Source organism: Phocoena phocoena, chromosome 19 (genome assembly GCF_963924675.1).
Source record: "Phocoena phocoena chromosome 19, mPhoPho1.1, whole genome shotgun sequence".
Lineage (NCBI taxonomy): Eukaryota > Metazoa > Chordata > Mammalia > Artiodactyla > Phocoenidae > Phocoena > Phocoena phocoena.
Genome location: NC_089237.1, coordinates 51,409,588 through 51,437,306, shown reverse-complemented (window position 1 = coordinate 51,437,306; position 27,719 = coordinate 51,409,588). Strand labels below are relative to the sequence as shown.

At 45.4% G+C, this 27,719-nt stretch overlaps 2 protein-coding genes across 4 annotated transcripts; one reads left to right on the top strand and one right to left on the bottom strand.

Moving 5' to 3' along the window:
* Positions 1-4,096: 4,096 nt before the first annotated feature.
* CNTROB (centrobin, centriole duplication and spindle assembly protein) lies at positions 4,097-24,351 on the bottom strand. 3 transcript variants are annotated; one of them, XM_065896861.1, is made up of 19 exons: positions 24,079-24,351; positions 23,205-23,289; positions 22,873-22,954; positions 22,235-22,391; positions 21,225-21,341; positions 20,895-21,011; positions 20,461-20,559; positions 18,848-19,090; positions 18,376-18,510; positions 8,977-9,110; positions 8,275-8,400; positions 7,911-8,073; positions 7,025-7,286; positions 5,947-6,101; positions 5,620-5,683; positions 5,275-5,445; positions 4,971-5,124; positions 4,482-4,599; positions 4,097-4,222 (listed from the first exon to the last, which is right to left on the bottom strand). In XM_065896861.1, exons 1-19 carry the CDS (start codon positions 24,349-24,351, stop codon positions 4,097-4,099), a joined length of 2,781 nt encoding a protein of 926 aa, XP_065752933.1. The 3 variants fall into 3 exon arrangements, with proteins under 3 accessions (XP_065752933.1, XP_065752934.1, XP_065752935.1); XM_065896862.1 differs by having other exon boundaries at positions 4,482-4,554; positions 4,992-5,124; XM_065896863.1 differs by lacking the exon at positions 24,079-24,351 and having other exon boundaries at positions 4,482-4,554; positions 4,992-5,124; positions 23,201-23,288.
* Positions 24,352-25,446: 1,095 nt separating this feature from the next.
* On the top strand, positions 25,447-27,094 carry TRAPPC1 (trafficking protein particle complex subunit 1). Its single transcript, XM_065897681.1, has 4 exons — positions 25,447-25,674; positions 25,827-25,897; positions 26,247-26,385; positions 26,682-27,094. Exons 1-4 carry the CDS (start codon positions 25,576-25,578, stop codon positions 26,808-26,810), a joined length of 438 nt encoding a protein of 145 aa, XP_065753753.1. The 5' UTR covers positions 25,447-25,575; the 3' UTR covers positions 26,811-27,094.
* The last annotated feature ends 625 nt before the right edge of the window (positions 27,095-27,719 follow it).

Genomic DNA, 27,719 nt, shown 5'->3' with positions numbered 1-27,719 from the left:
CCACAATAGCCAAGATATGTAAACAACCTAAGCGCCCACCAACAGGTGAATGAGAAAAGATGTGGGGTGTGTACACACACACACACACACAATGGAATTCAGCCATGAGAAGAAAGGAAATTCTGCCATTTGCAACAACAACCTGGATGGACGTTGAGGAAATGCTCAGTGAGATAAGTCAGACAAAGACAAATACTGTATGGTATTGGAAATCGGAAAAGCAGAGTAAAATGGTGGTTACCAAGGGGGCCAGGGGTGGAGGAATGGGAGAGATGTTAAGATAAAACTTGCAACTAGTAGATAAATAAGTCTTGGAGACTAATACACAGTATAGTGATTATATACAACAAAACTGTATTATAAACATTAAACTTGCTAAAAGGTTAGAGCTTAATTGATCCCAACACTAGAAGTTATAATTATGTGACCCCATAGAGGGTCACACTATAATGGCAATCATACATGTATCAAACCAACATGTTGTACACCTTAAACTTACACGATGTCGTATGCCAAATATATCCCTATTAAAAAACATTTTTTAATCTAATATTTTTTTTTAGGTATTTTAGCAGCAAGGTCAGTTATCTAGATGTACCTTACTGTTAGAAATACGAGGTCAATTTCCCTTACTTTCCAGCAAACCCAGAAATGCGTTAAGAAGTGTTTGTCATAAAGGGATCTAGTTGTATTTTAGAAAGAGAGCCCTCTGAATCATTTAGTCGACCACACTTTTGGAATCAGAACTTTCTATTACCTATCACTACTTCTCCATTACTATATTTTCTCCTTCTAGATATTTGGTCTCCTGGATCTATTATTTGCTTTTTAAATCTTTTGTCTCATAACTTAAAATTTTTTCTCTTTTTTGTAAGCTTGGAGATTTCCGTTTTTCTTCTAATTAATATAAATGGTTCCCAGTAGATTCTCTTCTGCTTATTTGTGTTTTTTTTTTTTTCTTAACCCAAATCTCTTGTTCTCTGACTTTTTTTCCATAGTATATTTTTTTTCTCAAAAAGAATAATGGTTAGAATTTAAGTTCTCTCCTTTTTCCTTCATTGATTCTGTTTTGTAGGGGCTATTTAGACCAGCTGTGCAACTTGGACTACTTTACATATGTCCAGTGTGGTTTTTTTCATTATCTGCACAGTCAATACTGATGACCCTGGGTTGTCCCAGCAATTACTCTTCAGTTTCTCTAAATGAGGTCCCACTCTCTGTAGAGCAGACTGCAAGTTGTTCACCAAAATCCATTCTCTCCTTCTTTCTTAGTCCTTACATAGCAAGGGAGTAATCTATGTATACATGGCAGCCAGCCAGGCTACCTTTCCAAGTCTTTCTTGCAGTCAGATGTGGCCATGTGACCAAGGCCTTACCAACGATATATGAGCAAAATTGACGTGTGGCATTTCCAAGCATGGGTCTTAAGACATTGCACTTGGCTCTTTCCCCTTCTTGCCAGCTGAGAGTCCCACATGGCAATGATCTTGCTTCAACTGCACACATAACGACAGTGATCTAGGGACAGCAGAGCAAGATGGAAGGCACCTGAGATGGCTCTGGACCACCAGCAGGGAAGTAAATCTTGTACAGAAGGCACTGGGTTCTCTGTTACGGCAGCTTAGCCTCCACCCTCCCATATTCCACCACTAGAACCACCCGCAGCCCTACCCGCAGCAGCTGCAGGAGTTCTCAGGAGACAAGATTCCACAGCACACCCTGTCTGCACCAAGTGAGGCCGGGGCTTAAAGGCTGTACCCACCTTCTCTGCATGTGGGCTTTTATGGAGCTCCCCAAATCTTTCATTTTTGTTTCTTCCCCTCTCAGAACATTCCCAAGATGATTATGGAGGAAGAAAGTGGGGGCTGCTTGACTGGGTTTTCTCCTGTTCCCCAGACTCCTTGCTGCTTTTCGGTGAAGAAACAGACTTTTAATGTGGGTACCTTTTTTAAAAAATCAGAGTTGTCTTACTGTAACTAGCTCACAAAATAGTTAAGTCAGCAACTGTGCCCTTTTCTGATTTTGTTCTGGAGAGCTGGGAAATATTCTCCACACTGTCCTTCACGTCAAGAAAAACGTAGGGCATGTTGACTGAGGGTGGCAGGTTGGAATCCGAAAGATAATGAGGTAAGACTGGGCGTTCATTTTACCAGTTTTTAAAAATTGTATGAAACCGTTTCCTCCCAAAGACGGTAGTATGCCATCAATCACAGAGTTTGGTCAAATAATTCTAGGCACTTGAGACGAAAAATAGAAAAGCAAACGTTTCCATAGGTGGGTAAAGAGACTGGCCTTGAAAAGTCCCCTGAGCTGGTGCAACTCCTGTTTCTTTGCCAGGAGTCCTGAGCAGGACTGATGACAAGCTGTCCCCAGAGCCAGACAGGAGAGCCTGCACACCTGCTACTCATGTTTTTTTTTAATCTTCTCCTCCTTTTCCCTCCCCCAGGAGCTAGAAAGTGACTTTTAGGTGGAAGGAAATACAGTGCTCTCTTGATATCTGGGGTAGGAGGTTGGTTCCAGGACCCCTGCAGATATCAACATCCACAGATCCTCAAGTCCTATATAAACCAACGAAGTATTTGCATATAATCTATGCATATCCTTCCGTACACTTTATTTTTAAAATATTTATTATTTATTTATTTACTTGGCTGTGCTGGGTCTTAGTTGCGGCATACGGGATCTTCGGTCCTTGTTGTGGCAGGCGGGATCTTTAGTTGCGGCTTGCGAACTCTTACTTGTGGCATGTGGGGTCTAGTTCCCCGACCAGGGATCAAACCCGGGCCCCCTGCACTGGAGTGCGGAGTTTTAGCCACTGGACCACCAAGGGAAGTCCCCATCCTCCCGAACACTTTAAATCATCTCTAGATTACTTATAATACCTCATACAATGTAAATACTGTGTATCTAGTTATAAAAACAATGTAAATGCTATGTAAATATTAGTTGCTGGTGTGCAGTAAATTCAAGTTTTGCTTTTTGAAACTGTCTGGAATTTTTTTTTCTCGAATATTTTTGATCCACAGGTGGTTGAGTGCACAGATGCAGAACCCGTGGGTATGGAGGGTTGACTACAAGATCTAAACATTTCTTAATATGAAACACCGTGTGAATCTATATCCTGTCAAGTCTATTCTGGCGCTAACCAAATCATTCAGGGCACATAGAAGGACCCCACCCTCCTCACAGAATCTAGTAAACTGTCCCTCAAACACCCACCTAGGACCAGGCCCTAAGAATCACATCTACCATCATCCCTGCCCCGCACTGTGCTCCAGAGCGGGAAAGCTGTGTGTGGGTCCCAAGGTACCATCCTTCAGTTTAATCTAAAGTGTACTACGGGGTTTTCTGCATTTGTACTACGAAGTTGGGGTCTTTCACACTATTGTCATTTTCTTCTCTAATATTGTTTCTCTTTGTTCATTTTGGTGAGTATTAGGATGAAAGTTTTCACAATCATGGCTGTTTTTCCTTGCCAGCACTCTAGTCTTTTATACACGTTTCAAAGCCATAAGAGTGACGATTACAGCCATGACATGTGGCCTGGCTGGAGCAGAATCTGTCCATCAGAAACCTACTAGCGCCATCTGAAAGAATTAAATTATCTGCTCCTTAAACACAAAACTGTCTCCCCCAAAATCAAATTTTTACTGAAACTCTCTATACAATAAATTATTCTTTTATTGAAAGTGTTTTTCTGATTGCTAAGTAATATAAACTTGTTTTAGAACAGCTGGAAAATACAGAAATGTACAAAGAAGAAAATAAGAATCATCCATAATTCCACTACTGACCACAGCTAATCACTCTGCGGGTTTTACTCTTGTAACACCAGGCTGTAGCTCACTAATGCTTCTGAAACCTAGCCACAGACTGTTTTCGTTCAAAGCGCTCGTGTCTTTTTCCACAGAATATAAAATAGAAACATATAAAAAACATACTCAAATAGAACAATGAGGTTTCTTCACACAGTGGTTTCCTATAAATCCTCCATTTTCCAAATTCCTATGAGTCAGAGACTCTAATACAGACTACTGAGATTTATTAAAATAATAATAATAAAAATGAGAGACCAAAGAAGAGAAAGGCCAGGGACTTATCTCCAGATCCCCCCTCGACTCCTCACGCTACCAGGGGCAGGGTGCCCACTCTTCTTCCGAGCTGGAGGTCTTTCAGTCTTAGGGGCTGTAGCGAGGCGGCGAGGCAGAGCCTGGGAGGGGATCTGAGAATTGAGGGAAAAGAGAAAAAAAAAGTCAGTGTCGTGTCCTCTCAACCACCCCCCCCTGCCACTGAGGAACAGCATCGTGCGTGGGGTGGGCCAGCGTCAGTCAGCAAAGGGGAAGGGCCATGCTACAGAAAACGGGACCCAGGATCTGAGGGGTCGGGCGACAAAGGACAGAGCCAGCTGGCGGGTGTGCAGAGGGCGAGGGACGAGCCAGTGAGAGCCCCCAGCCCCCCGCCCCCGCCCGACCTTCCCTCACCTCTTTCCGGGGCATGTCACCCAAGCGGGGGTCTGTGTTCCTTCTGGGGGCATTATCCCCTCGGCTGTCAGTCCTGCCATACAAATCAAGGGATGAGGATGGGCAGCTGTTCCCCCGACTCTCCCCACACGGGGTGGAAGAACTACTCCCCAATTCTGTCTCTTAAGAATAAGAACAAACAAGACAGACCCGGGGATCAAACAGGAGGAAACACTGGTGGAATCAAATACTGAGTTATACTAGATTGTCACAATCCTAGGACTCTCAGTTCTGAGCTGCAGGGTAAAGAGGAAAAAACTAAGGTAGAAAAACATGGAGAAGAGATTTTTTTTTTTAAGAAGTGAAAAAAAAAAACAAAAACCAGACAAACAGAAAAGTAGAGACAAAAGACAGGTGCGGAGGAGTGAGAGCTGGAGGAGACTCCGATCTACATCTCACCCTCACTTCTTCCCCAGAAAAGGACGGGGAAGTCCACCTAAGTCCCTCCACCCTTCCCTCCCAGGCTGGTACCCGCTGTGTTCTAGCCTCTTCAGGTAAAGCAGCAGATCCTCGGCAGGCAGTGCCCCCCAGCCCCGAGCTTGGTACAGTCGTAACAGCTGAGACACGTCCATCAGCTGCCTCGAGGGTGCGAGCCCATCTCCACCTGAGAGACACATCAGTAATGGTTGTCATCCCAGGCCCTCCCCCAACCCTATCCCAACTCTCGGAGTCCAGACAGGCCTTCAGTTCCAGGTACCAGCTCCACACCCGAGACCTACCCTTTTTATCTGCCGGTAAACCATGACCTGCTTACCTCTCTCTGGGCAGCCATCGCTGGAACCGCCGCTCTGTGAATGGGCTGAGGGAAGCTCATGGACCCGGAAAAGACTGGACGCCATGGCTAAGGGCACTTTAGTTTTATGGACCGGGGGTGGGAGGCGTGGCGCCTGAGGGGCTTCCTCCCAAGATGGGGCAGTCAGAGGACCTAGCAAAGGAAAGAGATTCAAATCAGGAAATGGGGCAAAATCCAAGGAATCCTGCCACCTTAGCCTTCGTGGGGCTTCGTCACTTTTGCCAGCTCCTAAAGACCCATGCCTGGTAACCGGATCTCCCACCTCTTCCAGGCCTGGCCCCAACCTTCTTCAGGGGTGGTGCTCACCAGACTTAGGGGGCAGCAGGTCGTTGGAGGGGTTCTCGTTGCTCTGGGGCGCTGTCTCCAGCAGCTGTGGGGACAAGACAGTAAGGTTCCCTGAGGACCGCTGAAGAAAGAGACCTCAGTGTCTGAGGGAAGCAGCAACTGGGGAAGTAAGAGCTGGGGCTGGTCACCTAAGTTCCAGAAGGAACTACTGCAACTGGGAGAGGCAGAAGCTGGGACGAAGTCTTAGTCCTAAAAGGCGGATGAAGTCAGCATCCTAGTCTCCCAGAGTAGAAAGAGAAACTGAGGAGGGAGAGGAGAAAACAAGGTGGGACGGGTGGGCCCTCTTACCTGGTGCAAAAAATGCTTGAGGCCCTGCAGCTGGGAAGGGGGCGGCAGCCCTTGCTTCAGGAAGCCATCCCCGTCGGACCCAGGATCTTCCTCAGGGAATGGCCGCTCTGCCCTGTGATCAGGATGGAAGGTCCCAGCTGCAGAGAAGGCCTCAGCTGTAAAGTGAGACAGGGGCGCGTGTGCTGTAGCGGGGGGTTCTCCACAAATCAGCTCACCACAGGCCTGGGAGGAAAGGGCCTATTCAATATAACAGGGGCAGCACAGCCAGGAGAAGCTGGTCACGGTGGAAAACAGCTGGAGAGGGAAGAACTGAAGGCAACTGAGAGTCGGCACAGCTGAATTCTAAGACAGAAGTGTAGCCAGAAGGGGAAAGCTACGGTACTCGGCTGCTGAATAAATAAATACCACCGCAGCACAGAATGGTTTAAGATCAATAGACGTGTTCCAGCTCCTTCACCAGAACATGCCCTCATTCTTAATTCTGCCTGGGTTGTCACATTTACACCACACAGAGCACCCTCATCCCCACAAGTCACAGCTGACTGAACCAGGCGTGGCCACCACTCAAGGTCAGCCGATCCAAGGGATGGTTACCAACTCATCAGATCGCCTCTCTTTAAACTGGACCTAAGAAACAGAGGCACCAATGTCTCTGTAAGGTTGTCTAGAGTCTTTCTGGAGTCAGTGTCATGGCTGCTCAACTCACGTGCAAACCAAACTTGTGAGAGCAAGAACCTGAGGGAGAGAGAGGGCTGGTCGACCAAGAGGAAGGAGCAGATGCCGGGGACGCAGAGTCCAGAGCCCACACAGGCCCCAAGAGACGAGGAACAGCTGCCCAGCTCCTGGCAGCGCCCCTGAACCAACCCCAGTTCTCATTAAGCACAGACACATCACATTTCCATAAGCCTCACTCCCTTTATTTGAACAAACTTGAGTGGATTTCTGCTCCTTGCAATTTATGGTCACTAAGTCATCTGGGAAACTAAATGCTCAAGTCCCGGACAGAAAGCAAGCTAGGTTAAGAGGGAGCCAATCCGTGTGGGTAAGGAGAACCCCAGTGACTCCTGTCCCCAGTCACCTGAGGATGAAGTGAGATCCGGCTTTGGCTCCAGGGGCTGGAAGGAATGCTGGCTCTGGAAAGTGGGGCCCAGCAGGAGGCTAAGATCTGGGGAGGGGCTGCAGAGAACAGGTGGCAGCACCCCAGGTGGCTCTTCCTGTGCTTCCCGGCTCTGCTGCAATACGGGCTTTAGGGCCACAGCCACGGGGGGCACAGTCCAGATGCTCCTCTCCCCCTTCTCCGGTTCCTGTGGCCCAGGGCTGGAGGGGCTGGCAGGAGGAACCTGGGCACAAGAGAGGGTGCATTTAAAGAGATGAGACATGGCACAGACACTTTTTAACAAGATTACAAATTAGTAGAATGTCCTTAAAAGGAGGTTGGGGAACATTTATCAAATTACTATCAAATTTTAAAATGCTTATTTTTGAACTTACAATTCCATTTTTAGAAATTTTATAGATATACTTGCACAAAGAAATATATTAATGATATTTTTTGCAGCACTGTTTGTAGAAGCAAAATATAGGAAACAACTTTAATGTCCACCAATAAGCACTTGGTTAAGTAAAAAGTCACAAAACTGTGTACAGAAGGCTACTGTTTGGGGGCGGCACTCGAGACACCAGTAACAGCCGCTGCTCCTCGGGGGTGGAACCGGGAGACTGAGGTGCAGGGATGGGATGGAGATTACTTTTCACCGTATATCTTTTTGAACAGTATGGATTTTTTTTTTTTTTACCATGTGCATGTCATCGTCTATTCCAAAAAAGATTTTAGCTAATAATAAACATTTAATAATTAAAAGAAGGAAGTAGGAGATGCCAACATAGGGGTGAACTATGGACCGCCCTTGGGAGGGAGCTAGATTTCCAAAGAAGGGGTCGAAACACAATTCTGCGCAGCGTACCGGGGGACTGGGCGGCAGGGCGGCGGTGCTGAGCAGGTGGCTTGCCTCCTCCCAGTGGGCCTGCAGCATGGCCTGCAGCCGCTCCAGCAGCTCCGCCCGCTGCTCCTGCAGCCGCTGCCTCCCACTCTGCAGCTCCCGCGCTCGCGCCTGCTCCCGGGCCAGTCTGAAGGCAAGACGCGAGAGGCCATGTCGGCCCTTTACAAAAGCAGGGACTCGGAGAATAGGAAGAGCCAGAAGGGAATATGGAACACGTGAAATTGTGAAAGGCGCTGGGGCCAGTGCGGGAGAGGCCAGGGCTAGAGGAAGCGGCCCTTCACCACTCCCTCTGGGACTGCGGCCTAACAGGGAGACCAGGGGCCGGCACCTGAGCTCATAGTCCTGGGCCACCTGCTGCTGCCTCTCCTCCCGTTCTGCCATTTCCACCTTGAACTGAGTCAACTGAGTGGACAATTCCTGCTGGTGCTGTCCATTTAGCTCCTGCAGCTGCTTCCTGGGAGGACACAGGTGAGAAAAGAGGACTGAATCTTGAGACAGAAGAACTAATCAAATAAGAAAAAGCCAGAACGTGTGCACGTGAGAGCCAGCCAGCCCAGCCGTGGCACAGGTGCATTCAGGAAAGAGGACAGCTGGTATCTTAGGATGGGTTCCCCAGAAGCAGGGACTGAGATGAGGATTTATGGGAAAGTGGTTCATTTAAGAAGCATTTCTAGAAAAAAACTGGTAGGGGACTAGGGCTGAGGTGGGGAGGAGGCTCAATCCCCCAGGGCGGCTCTGGAAATGTTGCAGGTCGAAGCTCACCACTGTGCCCACCAGGGGCAAGGGAGCTGGAAACGTACATTCCTGTGGCCATCAGTTATTGGTTAAGTGCTACTTCCTATGGGGTGAAAATGGAAAATCCCCAAGCACGGCTGGCTCTCCCTGTGAACTTGAAGGCAGCTCTCCCACCGAGAGACTGACAGCAGCCAGTGCGTTGGAAGATGGTAAAGGGATCTGAGAGGGTCTGGACCGGGCCCCGACACCACCTGCTGCGGCTGGGGAGAGGCAGCAGCCAGTAAGCTCCATGTACCTGTGATGCTCCCTCAGGGAGGCTGCTTGACGCAGGTTGCTCTCCTGAGCCTGTGCCAGCCTCTCTGTCACCCGCTGCTCCAGCTGCACGGCCAGCTCCGACTCCATCTGGATCCGCTGGCTTTCAAACCGGGCCTGGGAGTAAGGGAAGGCAGGGTCATTGTCAGCTCGGTTCTATCTGGGCTTAGAAGAGGATGGAGGATATAAGGTAGACAAAAAAATCCACGTACCAACGTTACCTCATATGCTTAAGAGATAAAGAAACAAGAATTTTGCCACAAGGAGTGAAAGAGGATTCCTTTCCTTATTAAACCATGAGGTGCGCACACCTTTATGTACACAAAAGTAAAAATGACTTTGGACAATAGAAATATCTTTTTTTTGGACAAAAGAAAAGTTAGGTAGAACAAGCAAATGTGTTACACGTGTCTGAGGTAACACATGCAATATTCCTGGTGTACCACTGAAACCCAGGGAGCATTCAAAAAATGTCCGTGTTCCCTCCTCCTAAAGCAGAATCATTGTCTCTATTTTCTCACCTCATAATCCTTCTTCAACTCACTGAAATCTGACTTCCACTCACAGTCCTTCATGGCAAATAACTTAATTTCTAAATCCCGCAGTGGTTATTTCTCAGTCTTTATCTTACGTGATCTCATTGCAACACCTGCCGCCTACATCAGTTTTTCCTTCTAAAACCACTTTCCCCTTCACTCCTGTGATACCACCAGCCACGCGATCACATTCTACCCGACTGCTCTTCAGTCTCAGCTAAAACTGCTCCTCCTCCAACTGCCCATCAAGGCACAATGCTTCCTTGAGTTCTGTCTTCAGTTTTCTTTTTGACCACATGCTACCATTCTGGGTCACTGATGCTTTTACCTGTGTAGAGCAAATGTCTAGCATTTAGGCCATGTTTTTTGCTACCGTTTATACCTTAAAACACTTTCTAAATCTCTCTCTTTATCCTGGACCTTTCTTCTAAGCTTTAAGCCCATATACCAAGAAACCTACTGTATATGCCTCAAATAGAACACATCCAAAATTGAGCTCATTTGTTTTTCTACCCTCAAACCTTTTCCTATTGTATTTCTTGCCTTAGTTAATGGCACCACTCTCCACTGAAACACCCAACCTATTTGAAACCTGGAGTTATTCTTGACTCCTCCCACATCTTTGCCCCTCCCACTGGTCATTTCATTCTATTCAATACTAACAGCTCTCTAATTTACCCTTCTGCTCACTAATACGTTAGTCCAATATTACTTCAAGTCTAACTGATCTCCCTGCCTCTATTCTACCCTCCACCCTCTCTCATTCTGGCCCTAGTGGATCCTCCACTTTGTGCCTGAGTGAATATTCTAAAGCACAAAGACACTCAATTTGTTTCCTTGTTTGAAATCCTTCAAATGTCCCTACTATCTAAGGAATAAAGTTCTGGCTGCTGAAACTGGCTTATAGGGCCCTTTATGATCCCACTCATCTATCTCAGCTCTCCCAAATAGGTTCCAATCATACCAAACTCCTTAGAGTTACCTAAATTCTTTTTTTTAACTTAAAAAAATTGTGGTAAGAAATGCATAATACAAACTTACCTTCTTAACCATTTTTAAGTGTACAGTTAGGTAGTATTAACTATATTCATGGTGTTGTACAGATCTGTAGAAATGTTTCATCTTGTAAAACTGCAACTCTAGGGTTTCCCTGGTGGCGCAGTGGTTAAGAATACGCCTGCCAATGCAGGGGACATGAGTTCGAACCTTGGTCTCGGAAGATCCCACATGCTGCGGAGCAACTAAGCCTGTGCACCACAACTACTAAGCCTGCGCTCTAGAACCTGCGAGACACAACTACTGAAGCCCACACGCCTAGAGTCCATGCTCTGCAACAAGAGAAGCCACCACAATGAGAAGCCCGTGCACTGCAACAAAGAGTAGGACCCGCTAGAGAAAGCCTGTGTGTAGCAACGAAGACCTAACACAGCCAAAAAATAAACAAATAAATAAAATTAAAAAAAAAAAAAACCTGAAACTCTATACTCACTGAACAATAACTCCCCATTTCTCCCTCCCCAGCCCCTAACATCACCACTGTTTTTGTTTCCACGATTTTGACTACTCTAGATGCCTTGTTACCTAAATTCTTTTTTTTAGTTTCACGTGTACAACATAGTGATTCAATATTTTTATACATTATAAAATAATCACTACCCTAAATTTTTTTAATGAAAAAACTTAATATATACTCCATCTGAGCCAGCAATTCCACTTTAAAGAATCTATCCTACAGAAGGGGTGCCAAAGATTTATGTACAATGATGTTCACTGCAGCACTATTTTTTTTTTTTTGGCCGCAACGTGTGGCTTGCGGGATCTTAGTTCCCCAACCAGGGATCAAACCCATGCCCCATGCAGTGGAAGCACAGAGTCCTAACCACTGGACCACGAGGGAATTCCCTGCAGCACTATTTTTAATAGTGAAAAAAACTGGCATCAGTGTAAATTTCTCATCAAAAGGAAAATGCTTAAATAAACTATGATTCATCCATTTATAGCAATATTATGTAATTCTTAAAAATAACATCTATACATCTTAATTTAATTCTTAAAAATAACATACAATACATCTATATGTATTGACATGGAAAGATGTCTAAGATATATTATGAGGTAAAAACAACAAGTTGCAGCGAATGCATACACATTTTTTTAAAGCACCAGCCTAGAAACCCATATGAAAAGGTTCTAAAAGGACACAAAGTGATGCGGGAAGGGAAGGCAACTGTTTACTTCTGTAATATTTGAACTTGTATTACAGATAACTTTTACATCTTAAAAATATTTTTTAGAGTTCTCTGGGGAGACTACCTTGAGCCATCCATGTAGAATTGACGACTCCTTTCTCTGTCTTTGATATTTACCTCTGATAAGTTAACTTTGAGAATTTAGACAGAAACTGAGTTTGACTTTAAAACTAGCTGACAAAAAAAACAAACAAACATGAAATGAGGAAAAAATAATGAATCTAAAAGGTGACAAGAAAGGAGAGGAAAATAAACACTGAATATGCAGGACAAAATAAGATATAAAGTTAAGACATGGATTCAGCTATGAATAAACTAATTAAATTAAATGAATTTAATGCTCCAGCCAAAAGGCAAATATATAAATGTTTAAAGTAAAAAAGCTAGAAAAATATTTCTCAGGGAAACTCTTATTTTTTTTTAAAGACCAATATAGATCTATTAATATTAGGCAAGATTAGACTCTAAGGCAAAAAGCTTTGTAAGGATAGAGTCATCTCATAAGGATAAAACACTCAATTTACCAGGAAAGATATAGCAATTTAAAAAATTATATGTATCTAATCATAACAGAGACTCAAAATGTATAAAGCAAAAATTGACAGACTACAGGAGAAACAGACAAATCCACACTGAGATTTTTAATAGAAAAAAAATAAAAAGGGATATAATGACTTAAACAGCAGTTAACAAACTAGACACATATACAAATAGACATATAAAACTTCACCAAACAACTATAAAATACATGTTTTTAAGCACACATGAAATATTTAGAAAACTTGACCATATATTAAGGGATAAGTCTCAACAATTTTCAAAGAATTTAAATAATAAAAATAGTATATTCTCTCATGATATCCACAAGAAACTCTCCAATGATGGGGGTGGGGACAAGAAAAGAGAGGAAGCGGGGTGGGAAGGGGCAGAGAGAGAGAGAGGTGCAGACAGACAACAGACAAATGTAGCAAAATGTCAATTGATGAATCTAAGTGTATTCATTATACTTACTATTCAAGCGACATTTAAGACAGAAATATTTCAACACAAAAAGTTGGGTGGAATGTACATAAATAAGTAATTTTTTAAAAGACCATGCTCTCTAATCACAAATATTTAAGCTATAAATCAATAATAAAAAGATAATTAGAAAACCCTATATGTTTGGAAATAACCCAGGAGATCAGAAAGTAATAATATAAAAAAAGAATATTATTCAGGGGACTTCCCTGGTGGCGCAGTGGTTAAGACTCCTCGCTCCCAGTGCAGGGGGCCTGGGTTGGATCCCTGCTCAGGGAACTAGATTCTACATGCATGCCGCAACTAAGGAGCCCGCCTGCCACAACTAAGACCTGGCACAACCAAATAAATAAATATTTTTTTAAAGGAATATTATTCAGAACCAAACAATAAGGCAAATATCACATGGGACAAGTTGTAGGATGCACTTAAGTTAATACTTATGGAGGAACTTAGAAAAAGCAAGCATTCATCTTACGAAGATTTTTAAAAGAACAACAGAATAAAATCAAAGAAAATATAAGAAATGAAATAAGGTACAGACATTAATAAAATAGAAAAAAAAATCAACAAAGCCAAAAGGTAATTTTCTGAAAATATATTTAATTAAATCATGAGTAAGATGGTTTTAAAAAGAGATGATGACAGAAATGACACAAATGAACAATATCTGGAATGAAAAAGTAGAAAAGATGCCAGGGACATTAAGATAAAATTATGAACAACTGTTAAGTCAATAGATTAGAAAATTTAGACTGAATAGATATATATGGATAAGAGAACACCAAAAATAATTCAAGAAGAAATAGAAAGCCTAAATATTTCTTTCATTTTTTTTTAAAGGATTGCTTTTCTTTTTTTTTTTTTTTTTAATGTGGACCATTCTTAAAGTCTTTATTGAATTTGTTACAATGTTGCTTCTGTTTTATGATTTGGGCCATGAGGCATGTGGGATCTTAGTTCCCTGACCAGGGAATGAACCCACACCCCCTGCATTGGAAGGCGAAGTCTTAACCACTGGACGTCCAGGGAAGTCCCCCTAAATATTTCTAGAAACATTCAAGAAGCAAAATCAAGTCAAATACCAAGTATTCAAGAAATACATATTAAATCCAACCTTACAAACTATTTCAAAGTATAAGAAGAGAGGGAGTACATCATGTTTCTAGTACTGGCAGATGGTTATTCAGAGTAACTGTTGTGCTGAACAAAACCAAACAAGTTGAATAAGATATTTTTAAAATATATGTATATACATGTATATCTCTTCCTAAAAAGTATCAAAGAGGTAATGAAACAGTATGGAATTACTAGGTCAAAGTAAAGGAAAAATGGGAGCCTAGCCAGGCTAGCAAGCACGGTAGATTAAAAAAAAAAAAAAGAAATCTAAAAAATAAATAAATAAACAAACAAATAAATAAAGAGACATGTACACTTTTTTTGACAGGAGGGAGTCCAGACATTTAAGAAAATCTGTTAGATCACAGGCTAATCACAGAGATAATGGAACAGAAATGTCAATTACCACACACAAGAAATACCATTTGCAAAAACCATTTGGAAAAGTCACTATACAAATAGATGGCTGCAGCTGTCAAAAGAAATCCTTGAGGAGGGAGAAAATATGATTTCCAGAGTTACTACATTATAATACTCAAAATATACAGCTCTCAACAAAAGATTACAAAACATACCAAAAAAACCCATGAAAATATGACTCATTCAAAGGAAAAAGAGAATATAACAGGAACTCTTCCTGTGGAAGCCCAGACATTGGGATTACTAGTCAAAGATGTAAAATCAACAGTCTTAAATATGCTCAATGAGCTATTTAGACAATAAACTAAAGGAAATCAGAACAAAGTATGAACAAATAGGGGGTGTCAATAAAGAGATTTAAAGAGATTGAAATTATAAACAGGAACCAAACAGAAATTCTGGAGCTGAAAAGTACAACTGATGATATGAAAAATTCACTAGATACCACTATACATCTACTAGAATGGCCAAAATCCAGAACACTGACATGCCAAATGTTGGTGAGGATGTGGAACAACAGAAACGCTCATTCATTGCTGATGGGAATGCAAAATGGTACACTCGCTTTGGAAGACACTATAGTGGTTTCTTACAAAACTAAACACGCCCTTACCATATGACCCAGCAACCACACTCCTTGGTATTTACCCAAAGGAGTTCACACAAAAAACCTGCACATGAATGTTTACAGAAGTTTTACTCATAATTGCCAACACTGGGACCTCCCTGGTGGTCCAGTGGCTAAGACTCTGCACTCCCAATGCAGGCGGCCCTGGTTCGATCCCTGCAGGGAAATAGACCCCACATGCCGCAATTCAGAGTTTGCATGCTGCAACTAAAAGATCCCACATGCTGCAACTAAAGATCCCGCAGGTGGCAACGAAGATCCCACATGCCGCAACTAAAACCCGGCACAGCCAAATAAATAAACATTTTTAAAAAACCCAACAAAACTGCCAACACTTACAAGCAACAAAGATGTGTAGGTGAAAAGATAAACTGACAATGGAATATTATTTACCACTAAAAAGAAGTGAGCTATCAAACCATGAAAAGACATGGAAAAAAATCATATCACTAAGTGAAAGAAGCCAATCTGAAAAGGCTACATACTATATGATTCCAACTATATTACATTCCAGAAAAGGCAAAACTATGGAGAAAGTAAAAAGATCAGTGGTTGTCAGGGGTTAAAGGGAGGAAGCGATGAACAGTGAAACTAAGTATGATACTATAAAGGTGGATACATGTCATTATAAATTTGTCCAAACTCATATAATGTACAACAGCAAGAGTGAACCTTAATGTAAACTATGGACTCTAGGTGATAATGATGTGTCAACTGTAACAAACGTACTGCTCTGGTTGGAGACGCTGCTAATAGGGGAAGCTGTGGGGGGCTGCAGTTAGGAAGTATATGGGAAATCTCTGTACCTTCCACTCAGTTTTGCTGTGAACCTGAAACTGCTCTAAAAAATAAAATCTATTTTAACTTTTTAAATTAATTAATTAATTTATGGCTGTGTTGGGTCTTCGTTGCTGTGCACGGGCTTTCTCTAGTTGTGGCCAGTGGGGGTTACTCTTCGTTGCCGTGCAGGGGCTTCTCATTGCGGTGGCTTCTCTTGTTGCGGAGCATGGGCTCTAGACGCATGGGCTTCAGTAGTTGGGGCATGTGGGCTCAGTAGTTGTGGCTCACAGGCTCTAGAGCACAGGCTCAGTAGTTGTGGCGCACGGGCTTAGTTGCTCCGCAGCATGTGCGATCTTCCCGAACCAGGGCTCGGACCCGTGTCCTCTGTATTGGCAGGCGGATTCTTAACCACTGCACCACCAGGGAAGTCCCAACATGTTTTAAAGAAAAACGACTGTCAACTAAGAATTCTATACGGGGAGGGCGAGGGGAATGTGAGGAAAATCCTTCAACAATGAAGGAGAAATTAAAACATTCCCTGATGTGATCGTTACTAGTGGACCTGACCTACAAGAAATTCTAAAGGGAGTCCTTCAGGCTGAAATGAAATGAAATGAGACAGTAACTTGAAGCCATATGAAGAAATAAAGCCATGTGAAGCAACTGATAAAGGTTGCTACGTAGGCAAATATAAACCTATATTATTGTACTTTTGGTTTGTAACTCCTTTTTTCCAATATTATTTAAAAGGCAAAGGCATAAAACAATAATTACAAATCTGTAACAATAACAATATGAAGGGGGAGGGACAGAGACATATAGGAACAGAGTATACGCTACTGAAACTAAAGTAGGTATTATCCAAACTAGGTTATTATTACTTTAAGATGTTAATTGTAATCCCAAGGTAACCATTCAGAAAATAACTTTAAAAATATACAGAAAAGGAAAGAGGAAAAGATAACAGTATACTACAAAAACATCAACAAACTATCAAAAAAAAAAAAGGCAGTAATGGAGGAACTGAGGAACAAAAACATTTAAGACATAAAAAACCAAACAGCTAAATGGCAGAAGTCCTTCCTTATCAATAATTACTTTAAATGTAAACGGATTAAATGTTCCAATTAATAGGCAGGAATTGACATAATGGATTAAAAAAAACATGATGCACCTATACATTGTCCACCAGAGACTCACTTTACAAAGACACAAAAAGGTTGAAAGTAAAAGGATGAAAAAAGATAGTCCATGCAAATAGTAAACAAAAAATGGGGTGGGGGCTATATTAATATCAGACAAAATAGATTTTAAGCAAAAAGGTTATATTAAGAAGATACAGCAGTTATAAATATATGTGTACCTAATAGAGCCCCAAAATATATGAAGAAAAAAAATGACAGAATCGAAAAAAAAAAAAAAATGACAGAATTGAAGGGAGAAAACAGACAGTTCTACAACCACAGCTGGAGACTTTAATACCCCACTTTCAATAATCGATGGAACAATAACGAAATGGAGGACATGAACAACACTAAAGCCAGGCGCTACTCTGGGATTTAACAGTAAATAGACAAAAATCATTGCCCTCATGCACCTTACAGAAAATAAACAAGATACACTATGGGGGAGGTGGAGTGGGGAAATGGGTGAAATTGGTGAAGGGGATCAAGAGGTACAAACCTCCACCTATAAAATAAATAAGTCACAGGAATATAATGCACAGCACAGGGAATATTCAATGATGTTGTAATAACTTTGAATGGTGATAAATGGTAACTAGACTTATCACGGTAATCACTTTGTAACATATATAAAAATATCAAATCACTGTGTTGTACACCTGAAACTAATATAATATTGTAAGTCAACTATACTTCAATTTAAAAAAAATTAAATACTAAGTAAAATAAATAAAAAGGTATATTATGTAGTACAGTAGGAGAAAAATTAAACAGGGAAGGGAACAGGGATTGTCAGAGGTTGCAGATTTTACTCAGTGTGGTTGGGGAAGAACTCACTAGGAAGATGACGTCTGAGTAAAGAGTAGTTCTCCTTACTCTAAATTCTTATTTATCATACTCCTTCGAAAATGTGTGTGCTAGACAAACTCCCCATCTATCTGGTGAGCTCCTTGTTGGCTGGGGCTATTGTGTTAGGACTATCCCAGCACAGAGCTTACATAGAGGGATCATTCGATAGGTTTACTGAATGCCCACGTAGACACGCACAGCTAGCATCAGTTCAGGGGGTACAGCAGCGTATAAGTTGCTACTGAAGTTTTTACTAACGTCTTCACCCTTGGTCCTCCATGATAAATTAGTTTCCATGTGGTCAGCCCTCCAACTCAAAGGGCCACGTGAAAAGTAAAAGTGTGTTCTCTCAAACACTGGCCTCACTAACCCAGAAACTGGGTGTCTCCTTAAGTCAACCATTATAATAAGGAAAATAGTCTCTCAGAAGCTCATTAATGTGCGCTTAGCACACATTTTATGCATAAAAACAGAGGCCCATAAAGGTCAAAATTCTAGTTAGAAATGGGAGTGTTTGCCTGACTCCTGAAAAGTCACTCTGCCTCGGACCTACGTCTTCTCACCAGGAACCCTCCTCAAGAACCTCTGCCTCCTGACCTGCACCAGGCTCATCTCCAGCTGCAAGGCGTCTCTCTCTCTCCGAGCTGTGTCCAGCTCTCCTTCCAACCGCCGCACCTCAGACTGCACCAAAGCCAGCTGCTGCTGGGCCTCCCGGGCTGCCTGGGCCTCCCTCTGGGTGTTCCCAAAAGAAAGAGAAATCAAACTTAAGTTTGTACCTCATTGCCTGTCTCCCGGTTACCTCTATTCCCCAATTCATCCTCCCGTACCCTAAAAACCAAGCTTCCTCTCTCCTCATATGTGACCTATTTCCTCATCTCTGTTGAATCTCACTCTTCGACCTTCCATGTATTTGATGCCCCCACCCCTTCCTGCAGGCCCTACACTCTCAATCTTCTCTCCCACATATAGTTCTTCACTCTCCATCCCAGTCCACCACATCGCGTTTTCTGACATCCGTCTCATTCAATTATTTTGTCCTTCATCTGTTCCCCCATTCCTCAAGTGCCACTTTTACCTTCTCCCTTTCCAACTGAGCCTGGCTCTCCTCCTGCAGTGCCTGGTAGCATTCCTTAAGCTTATGCTCCTTCTGGGCCCAGGTCTGCCGTTCTTCTTCTAGGGCCACCTGAAGTGTCTCCAACTGTTGATGCTCACTGAGTTGCCCAGCCCGAGCCGCATCCCGTTCTTCCTGCAGGGCCCGGCACCGCTGCTGTTCCAGCTCCAAGCTCAGGGTCAGAGCTTGCCTTTCCTCTTCCTATAGACCCAGGAGAAAACCAAGATCCTTAGCATGCCCTCAAAAGACCAGCAATCTGCCCCCTTACCCCCATACAATGTGCCTGCTGAGAATTATATCCGTTAAAATACCATAGTTAACAAGCCCACAAGATTATATGGTAAATAAGAGCTTCTGTTCCAGAGTTAGGTAGATTTGCGTTCAAATCTCAGTTTGAATCCCAGCTCTGCATTTACTTTGTGTTCTGAGGCACACATCCTTATCTGTAAAGTGGGCATATTACAGTCTACCTTGTGAGGATTAAAGTTAAAAGCGTATGTAAAGAATTTAGCACAGTGTCTGGCATGTAGTAAGTACTCAATATACAATAGCTATCACCATCGTCATCAAAAGAAATTCCACAAAGACTAGAAAATCCAGCCTACAATCATGTACTAGCCAACCAGAAGCCACCATCAGTGCTCTTGGATGTAGCCTGTTAGGAATATAAGTACCAGCATGCATGTAGCAAGCATGTGTCATGCATGCAAGAAATTCTAAACCTGGCTACTAATTCATATGGGTAATCTTATCATTTCAGCAATTAAAAACTTGAGTAAGTCTCATCCCATACCTTTTCTGGTCTGCCATAGACCAGGGTTCTCAAACCTGGCTGAACGAAATCACCTAGGAAATTTCTGAAAATATTTAGGCTCCCCAACCCCCCATATATCAAAACCTCTGGGAAAGGGTCAGAAATCTGTATTTAAAAATAATTATCCAGGGCTTCCCTGGTGGCGCAGTGGTTGAGAGTCCACCTGCCGATGCAGGGGACACGGGTTCGTGCCCCGGTCCGGGAAGATCCCACAGGCCGCGGAGCGGCTGAGCCCATGAGCCATAGCCGCTGAGCCTGCGCGTCCGGAGCCTGTGCTCCGCAACGGGAGAGGCCACAACAGTGAGAGGCCCGCGTACCACAAAAAAAACACAAAAAAACAAAACAAAACAAACAAACAAAATTATCCAAATGATTTTAATGAGGATACAATTTGCTGAGTCTCTAACACTTACTTGGTGGCAGAGCTTACTTTCTGTAGAGTATCTAGCAGAACTAGTGTTTTTGTTTTTTAAAAAAATCTTCTTTTATGTATGTATTTATTTATCTATTTGGCCATGCCACCAAGGCATGTGGGATCTTAGTTCCCTGAGGAGGGATTGAACCTGTGTCCCCTGCAGTGGAAGCACAGAGTCTCAACCATTAGACCGCCAGGGAAGCCCCCAGAAGTTGTGTTTTAAAGAACACACTTTGCCCTGGTGAAACTCAAATTATGAACTCCCACAATCCATCAAAAGCCCGTAACCCTCTAGAAGTAATTAACAGCCTCTACTGGAATTAACCCAGGAAGCATTCTCACCAGTGTCTCTCTTTCCCGTTGCTGCAGTCTGGCACCTTCCTGCTCACGATTCAGGGCCTCCATGGCCTCAGAAAGGCTTTGTTCCAGGCGGGTTACTGTCTTTCAAGGAGAGAGGAACATAGGACGGAGGAACTGAGGGGAATCCCTGTACTTCGAAAATCATTAACAACGTAAACTCTAAAAGCAAGAGTTAACTAAATGACTTGAGGGCCAGAGAGAAGACCACATGGCGTGAGGAAAGCTGAGCAGACATCAACCATGCAAGTTTGACAGCAGAAACACTGAAGGGAGAGGAAGCGAGGAGAACTGTCAGGCCTGCTATGGCAAGATTGAGGTCAATCTATCAGGAACCCTGACTCCAGGGCTGTTTCTACCCTCTCCCATCCAGCCGTCGCTGACCTACGTTCTAAAGCCCCATGACCCAGGTTGCACACCTCCTGCTGCTTGCTTCTAGTGAGTTCAGCTGCCTGGCGCTCCTCCTGGAGTCCCCGAAGCACCTCTGTCCGCTCAGCTTCATGCCGGTTCCAGCCCTCCACCACGCGGGCCAGGGTCTCAGGAAAGTCAGATAGAATTTCAAATAATTTTTTTGCCCTCTTTCTGCCCACAGGAGCAGGGTCAACAGCCATCTTCTCCCAGTGGTCAGTTAACCCACCACTTACCCCAGCTCCTAACATGAACAAAGAAATGTTGGTTGGCCTCCCCCTATTCACTATTCCTTGGTGCCCCCCATGGAGAGACCCACCCGCATTCCGCTACCCTGGCACCTTGTCCAGTTGTTCAATCATGATGTCTTTCTTGCGGTCGGCAGTCACAGCCACAGCTAACTGTTGCTGAAGCTCTAGCACGCGGGTCTGCAGGCTCTGAATATGGCGCTCACAATGCTGGGAAGAAGGATGAGGAGTCTGGATGTTGCCATCCTTAGTTTGACCAAAGCTCCAAACTTTCCAGCTCCTCTACAGGGGAAATGGGCTGGAGACAGGGAGCCTGGGTCCCAAAAACAGAACAGGTTTGGGGAAGGAGAATCAGCAATGCTGGAGCCTAAGACCTCCAACACCTTCCTCTACCACCTCAGGAAGCAGGGGCTTAGTTTCCAGCCTCTTCCCTTTTCCAGATCTCCTGGGAAAAATTTCCATGAACCTTTTGGCAGGGGTGCAGCAGCCCATGCTGCAAAGAGTGAGAAGTTACTCCTGCCCTAAGAAGCATATTGGACACAACGATTCAACAGGGCAAGGATAAAGGGGAAAGCCTTTCATTCATGGCCAGGCAGTTTAAAATGGAGGAAGAGAAAGTTCCAAAAATGACAACACAACCAATAATTCTGACTCTTCCTCTGCCTTGTCCCTCTCTCTGCCCCCTTCAGATAGGCTGAGGCTCACAGAAACAAAGCTCATTATATCACTGGTAGCTTTGCACAAGCCAACAAAGTTTGTTGTTCATTCACCAAACATGCACAGGGTATTTCTATGTGTTCGGTATATTCTAGGCTTTAGGAAGAAAGTGCTGAACAAGATAAGGCATGACCTGCATGGAGCTTAGGTTTTAGAGGGGGAAAACAAACGAGATATATCAGACTTTGACAAACTACATGAAGGAAATAACAGAATGATCTGAGGGAATAATACCTGGAGGGGAGGTGTGCCATTCTAGCTAGGATGGTCAAAGAAGGCCTGCCTTCCAGCAGAGCCATTTGAGCAAAGTCCCAGCCTGCAGGCCCTTAACCTTCAGCCCCTTTTCTAATCTTTGCTGCTGTCAAAAGGAAGCCTTTATGTCTCACCTTGCGACGGGTATGTTCTGAATCCAGTGCATCTCTCAGCCCCTGAAAATCCGGGGGATTGAGTGGGGGCCCTGACCGAAGGCTGGTGTAGCGGGGAAACAACTCCTCCAGGGCTTGGGCTGAGCTAGATGGAGATAAGTCGCGCAGGGGCTGGGTGCTGAGCAAATCAGGTAGAGAATATTAGGGTTGGGAAAGCTTTTGAGATCCACTAGTCCAACTGTGACATTTTACAAATGAGGAAACTGAAACTCAGGGCAGGAGACTTGCCCAAAGTTACAAAGCTAGGTAGATAAGCAACAGAGCCATAGATAGCACGCAGGTTCTGTGATTCACTCTATAGTGCTCCTTCCTCTATTCCACACTCCCTGCAGTACAAGTTTCAGCAGAAACAAACCAGCTCTTCTGCAGGAAGAAGGACTAGAAGTTGGGAGAGAGCCAGGTACTAAGCAGCAGATGCCCACGTTCCCAAAGGAGGAAAGGGGGTAGAAGAAAGGAGAGAAAGGATGAAAACTGAAAGCTAAGTGACAAGCATCTTAGGTCCTTAAGAGATACAAAAGCAGTAAAGGGAGAACTAAACACTAGAACACTTGGCTTTCCAAGAAAGGAAGTCAGCTAGGAGAACCCCAAGGAAAACTCACTTAAGTAAGGTGGCCGTGCTGTCACTGTCAAAGGAGTCCTCTTCCCGTCTCTCTGAGCCGGCACCTGTAGTAGTGGACTCCTCTGTGGGCAGCCAGAGAGGCCCACAGCCAGGGTCAGGTAAGGACAGGAACAGGGACCACTTGAAGAAGAGGTCCTTCCTTTCTACTTCACCCACTCCTCCTGCCCTCTCCCAAAGAACGGGAACCTTTCCTCCAGAAATCTCTTATCTCCGAGGTCTAGGTCACCACCCCCCACACACCCTGCTTCCTTTCTCCACTTTTTCCCACCCCTTAAATCTAGGTTCTCCTTTATAGGGAAGGGGTTTACTCACGATAGGCCGTATCTCGTGAGGTTTGGAGCATGCTCTGGAGTTGACCCCGAACACTTTCCATCTCAAAGATATGCTTGGAACCATCCTAGAAAAAGCAACATGGAAATCAGATGCAATAATCCATAATCTACCTACTGTCAGGGTAGACAGCATCCAGTAGCCCCTAAGGCCCAAGAACTTTTACTCTCACACCTGGGAAAACAAGAAAAATAGGACTGACCTAGTAAGAAACTCAAATGTCTACAGAAGCCAGAGAGGTAACGTAAATGAATTAATTGGGCACCTTAAGACAAGAGTAGTGAGGATTCTTGCCAACTAGAGAGCAAATATCCTGTCTAAAGACTCTGTAGTCCATGGCTATCAGTTTTTCAAACTCTGGGCGGCCTAACCAGTCTGCAGATTGGTTATGATACTTGCTCTATCTGACACTATCTATCTATAACATGTATAATTGATTAAACTGTGTTTTAATGATTTGCATGCCAAATTTTGAACCATATGATCAAAATAGTTTTGAGCTGGAAGGATCTCAGCATATTTTCCTTAAGTCCCTAGTTCCCTCTTGGGATGAAGAAACGTTATCCTCACTCCCAGCACCCACATCCCAGTTAAAGCACAGCAACCTATCCCACAGGTGTCTCTGAAGGAAAAAAAAGAAAAAAGAGCTAGTAGTTTCACAACTTTCCAAATTATGGTGGCCCAGGTCACTCTCTCCCTCATAAACATTTGTTCCCAGGAACAAGCATGACTGACTGTGTAGTTAAAAGGAATTTGGAATCCAACAATAGGAGTTCAAGTCTCAGTAAAGCTATTTTTTTTTTTTACCACTCCCAATCCCAAGACCCTAGAGGTTTCCAAGACACACCTCCCTCACCTTCTTCTTCAAGTTGTTCTCCAATCCAACCGACAAGCTGTGACTCAGTTCTTGGGCCAAGCCATCTAACACCTCATGAGGAGGTGGGAAGGTGGCGGGCAAAAACAGCTGGGCTCGGGCTGTGCTCTCTGCCTGACGACTGAGGTGCAAAGAAGTATACAGCTGGGAGGTCACCTCAGAGGATGCTTGGTTCAGCCCAGGGGCTTCTAATGAATCACTCAGGAGATCCTTGGGCCGGAGAGGTGAACTGGGGCTGGTAGCTGATGTTGCCATGAGTACAGGGAAGAGACAACTGGAGACAGCAGAGCTGGGAACTCCTGGTTCTGCTTTAGGAGAGCACAGGGGGAAAGTACCCCGAGAAGGAAGATTTGGGAGAAAGGAGGAAGACTCCAAGTGAAGGATTCTTGTTGAATGAGGGTATGGAGCCTTTCTGGTTAGAAGAAAGGTTTCCAACAGTTCCAGAGGCCATGCGAGAGGGCAAAAGGATTTCTTTCCACAGTTCCTGGTAACAGTGGAAAAGGAGGGTGCAGCAAGGAGAGGGTGGGGACAGAAGACCTGCTGCAGTTCCTCTGGAGCACTGAAAGCTGCAGATCAACTTCTGGCACAGGATATCACTGGTCAACTGAGCTCTTAAGTTTTCACACCCAGAACGTGCAAACTGAAACGGACCCAAATCCAACAGAGGCCTAATTTCCGTCCAGCTGCCTTATTTGCCCCTCAACTGGCTGTGGTCTCAGAGGGGCAGGAACCTCATGCTCCCCACCTCCCCTCTCCTCCCACTGCACTCGTTCTACCCAGGGTCAACTCTCTAGTATATCCCCTCCGATCCCTCCTGTCAAGAAAGCCATAGCAAGGTCCCTAGAATCCCTCCCTCCCTACTATCCCCAAAGAAACTTGGTGAACACTCAGTCACGCCCTCAGACGTCCCTAAAAAGTACGCCGCGCTCAAGCCTAGCCTGAGATCCCCTACCCCGACCACCCCGTTCCAACTACTCTCCACACCTCCAGTCCTCGGCCACGCAGTCGGCCAAGGTGGGGACAAGGGTCTGCCCCCTCCCCTAAGCCCCAGTTCGGCAACACCAAGACAACCCCCTTCTCGCGCCCTTCCCTACAATCAAAACCGTTGGCAGCCTCCCGCCCACAGTCCGCAGCCCCGCCTCGCTCGCCTCGATGACGTCACCAGGCCAGGACACCTTGTTTTCAGCCGCTCTCACAGCTTCTGGAGCCGGAGAGCCTGGACGCGCGTGCGCGTATCCGACGGCCACGGATTGGCTGAGAGAGGTATAGGGGCGGGGTTATTTCTCTGCCTCTAGAGTGTGTAGACCCGGTGGGGCGGGGCTCCGCGGAAACCGGAAGTATCGAGTGACGGGCACTCGGAGAAGTTCCGGTGAGTTCGCGGGAGGGGTCCCCGTCTGGTTGGAGGGATCCCGGGCTAAGAACTGGAGCCTACGGGGTGTGGGCGGTCCCGGAGTGAGGCTCACATTCTCTGCCCTGCAGATGACTGTCCACAACCTGTACCTGTTTGACCGGAATGGAGTGTGTCTGCATTACAGCGAGTGGCACCGCAAGAAGCAAGCGGGGATCCCCAAGGAGGAGGTGACGAGAGGGCCCCGCGCAACCCGGGTGACCTCACATCTCCAAATGCACATTGTCCCAGTCCAGCTTCTTCTCTCCAAACCCTGGCTCCTTCCCACCCCAACCCTGGCTCCTTTAAAAACCGAGAGCTAACTCTGCCCCTCTCCCTCCAGGAGTACAAGCTGATGTACGGGATGCTCTTCTCTATCCGCTCGTTTGTCAGCAAGATGTCCCCGCTAGACATGTACGCGTAGTCAGAGGGGTTGTTGAGGGAGGGAGGGAATTTGGGGGTGGGGGAAACTTTCTGGAGTGGAAGGGGCTTTGGCCCCCAGAGAGGGTAAGGAGACAGAGAGAGAGGCTGAGTCCGGGGCGAGAGTGCAGTAGCTGGCAGGAGCGGCGGTGGGGAAGATCTGAAGGTAGAGAGGTTGGGCAACGGGGCTAAATTGAGGGGTGAAGATGGGAGGTGTCTTTAGTCAACCAGGCTCCTACAAACGACATGTTTAGAGAAGAGGGAGTCAATCTAGAGGAGATCAGAAGAATCTCTTTGGGAGAGATTTCGCTTCTATTCCTTAACATCCTCCTCATCTCTGCAGGAAGGACGGCTTCCTGGCCTTCCAAACTAGCCGTTACAAACTCCATTACTATGAGACGCCCACTGGGATCAAGGTTGTCATGAACACTGACTTGGGCGTGGGACCCATCCGAGATGTGTTGCACCACATCTACAGTGCGGTCAGTGCCAGCCCCTCGGACCCTTCCGCCAAAGCTTCAACAGCCATGGCCACTTAGAGACCCAAGACTCCTTCAGCTTCCCTGCCCTAATCCTACTGTATTGTATCTCTATTGAAGTCAGACTTCTTGGGGCCCTTTAGGTCCTTATACACTCCCACCACCAGTTTCTCCCCAAGGAGGGTTTGCCTTCCAGCCCTTGATCGCTGTGCATTCACACACCCTTGAGGTTATAGTAGGTTTGGGGTTGAAAACAAGAAGTGTTCAAAGCCTGGCTCTAACACCCTCCCCCTCCACAGCTGTACGTGGAGCTGGTGGTGAAGAATCCCCTGTGCCCGCTGGGCCAAACTGTGCAAAGTGAGCTCTTCCGCTCCCGACTGGACTCCTACGTCCGCTCTCTGCCCTTCTTCTCCGCCCGGGCTGGCTGAAGGAAGCACTCTACCTCACCCCTCAGAAGAATCCCTGTCTGTCTGGGGCCCTTTGTTTCACCTGAGGGCCCCTACTGGCAGCCCCACGGCCCCAGCTCCTCCATCCCCGTCAGGCCCCTTGGCAGCCCTCCCAGTGGAACAGCCTAAAAAGCCCTCCATGGTGCCCTTCCCATCACAGGAAGGAAGCCTACTGGAGTCTACACCTCCAAACCAGGCCCTCGCTCCAGTTTTATCCCCTACCTGACGCTGGGAGAAGTACAGAATAAACTTTTTATCACCCTCTGCGACCTGAGTGTGTTAGTTTCAGTGGTCGATCGGGGCCTGCCCCTCTCATGAAGGCGTGAACCAGGGTGTTCACATCCCCTGAGCCAGCAAAGAGGCTTTGTCCACGGGTTTCTCAACAGCGGCACTATTGACGTTTGGGGCTGGATAATATCTTGGTGTGTGTGGGGGGGGGGGGGGGGGTGTGTGCTGTCGTGTACTTTGTTCTGGCCGCCACTCACTAGATGATGGTAGCACGTCTCCATGTCTTTCTCTTTTTCTCTCACACGCGCGCGCGCGCACCCAGATCGTGACAGTCAACAATGTCTCCAGATCTTGCCAAACGTCCCCTAGGGGAGAAAATAGCTCACTGATTGAAAACCACTGGGTTGGGGGAAGGCCGACTGGCCTCGGGGTGCAGAGAGTAGAACCACCCTCCCGGTTCTGCTCTCCGGTTCCTGTGAGCCCACAGAACACCCAAGCTGCGGAGCTCCGGAAGGTGGGGCTTATGCAGATGAGCGGCAGGTTTTGGCTGGGAGGCGGGCGTCTTTATGCAGATGAGGGGGCGGTGTCTGCATGTTGATAAGCTGGGCCCGCAGCCGACGCGGCTGGGAGTCTTATCGGGTCCCGCTGCGGTTCGGGCTGAGG

Coding starts and splice junctions, on each gene's coding strand:
- CNTROB (XM_065896861.1), bottom strand. CDS start 24,351: ATGGCAACATCAGCTACCAGCCCCAGTTCACCTCTCCGGCCCAAGGAT. Junction 23,290..24,078: donor AGAACAACTTGAAGAAGAAG/GTGAGGGAGGTG, acceptor TGCTTTTTCTAG/GATGGTTCCAAGCATATCTT. Junction 21,342..22,234: donor CAGAACATACCCGTCGCAAG/GTGAGACATAAA, acceptor CCTTCTTCCCAG/CATTGTGAGCGCCATATTCA.
- TRAPPC1 (XM_065897681.1), top strand. CDS start 25,576: ATGACTGTCCACAACCTGTACCTGTTTGACCGGAATGGAGTGTGTCTG. Junction 25,675..25,826: donor CGGGGATCCCCAAGGAGGAG/GTGACGAGAGGG, acceptor CTCTCCCTCCAG/GAGTACAAGCTGATGTACGG. Junction 25,898..26,246: donor AAGATGTCCCCGCTAGACAT/GTACGCGTAGTC, acceptor TCATCTCTGCAG/GAAGGACGGCTTCCTGGCCT.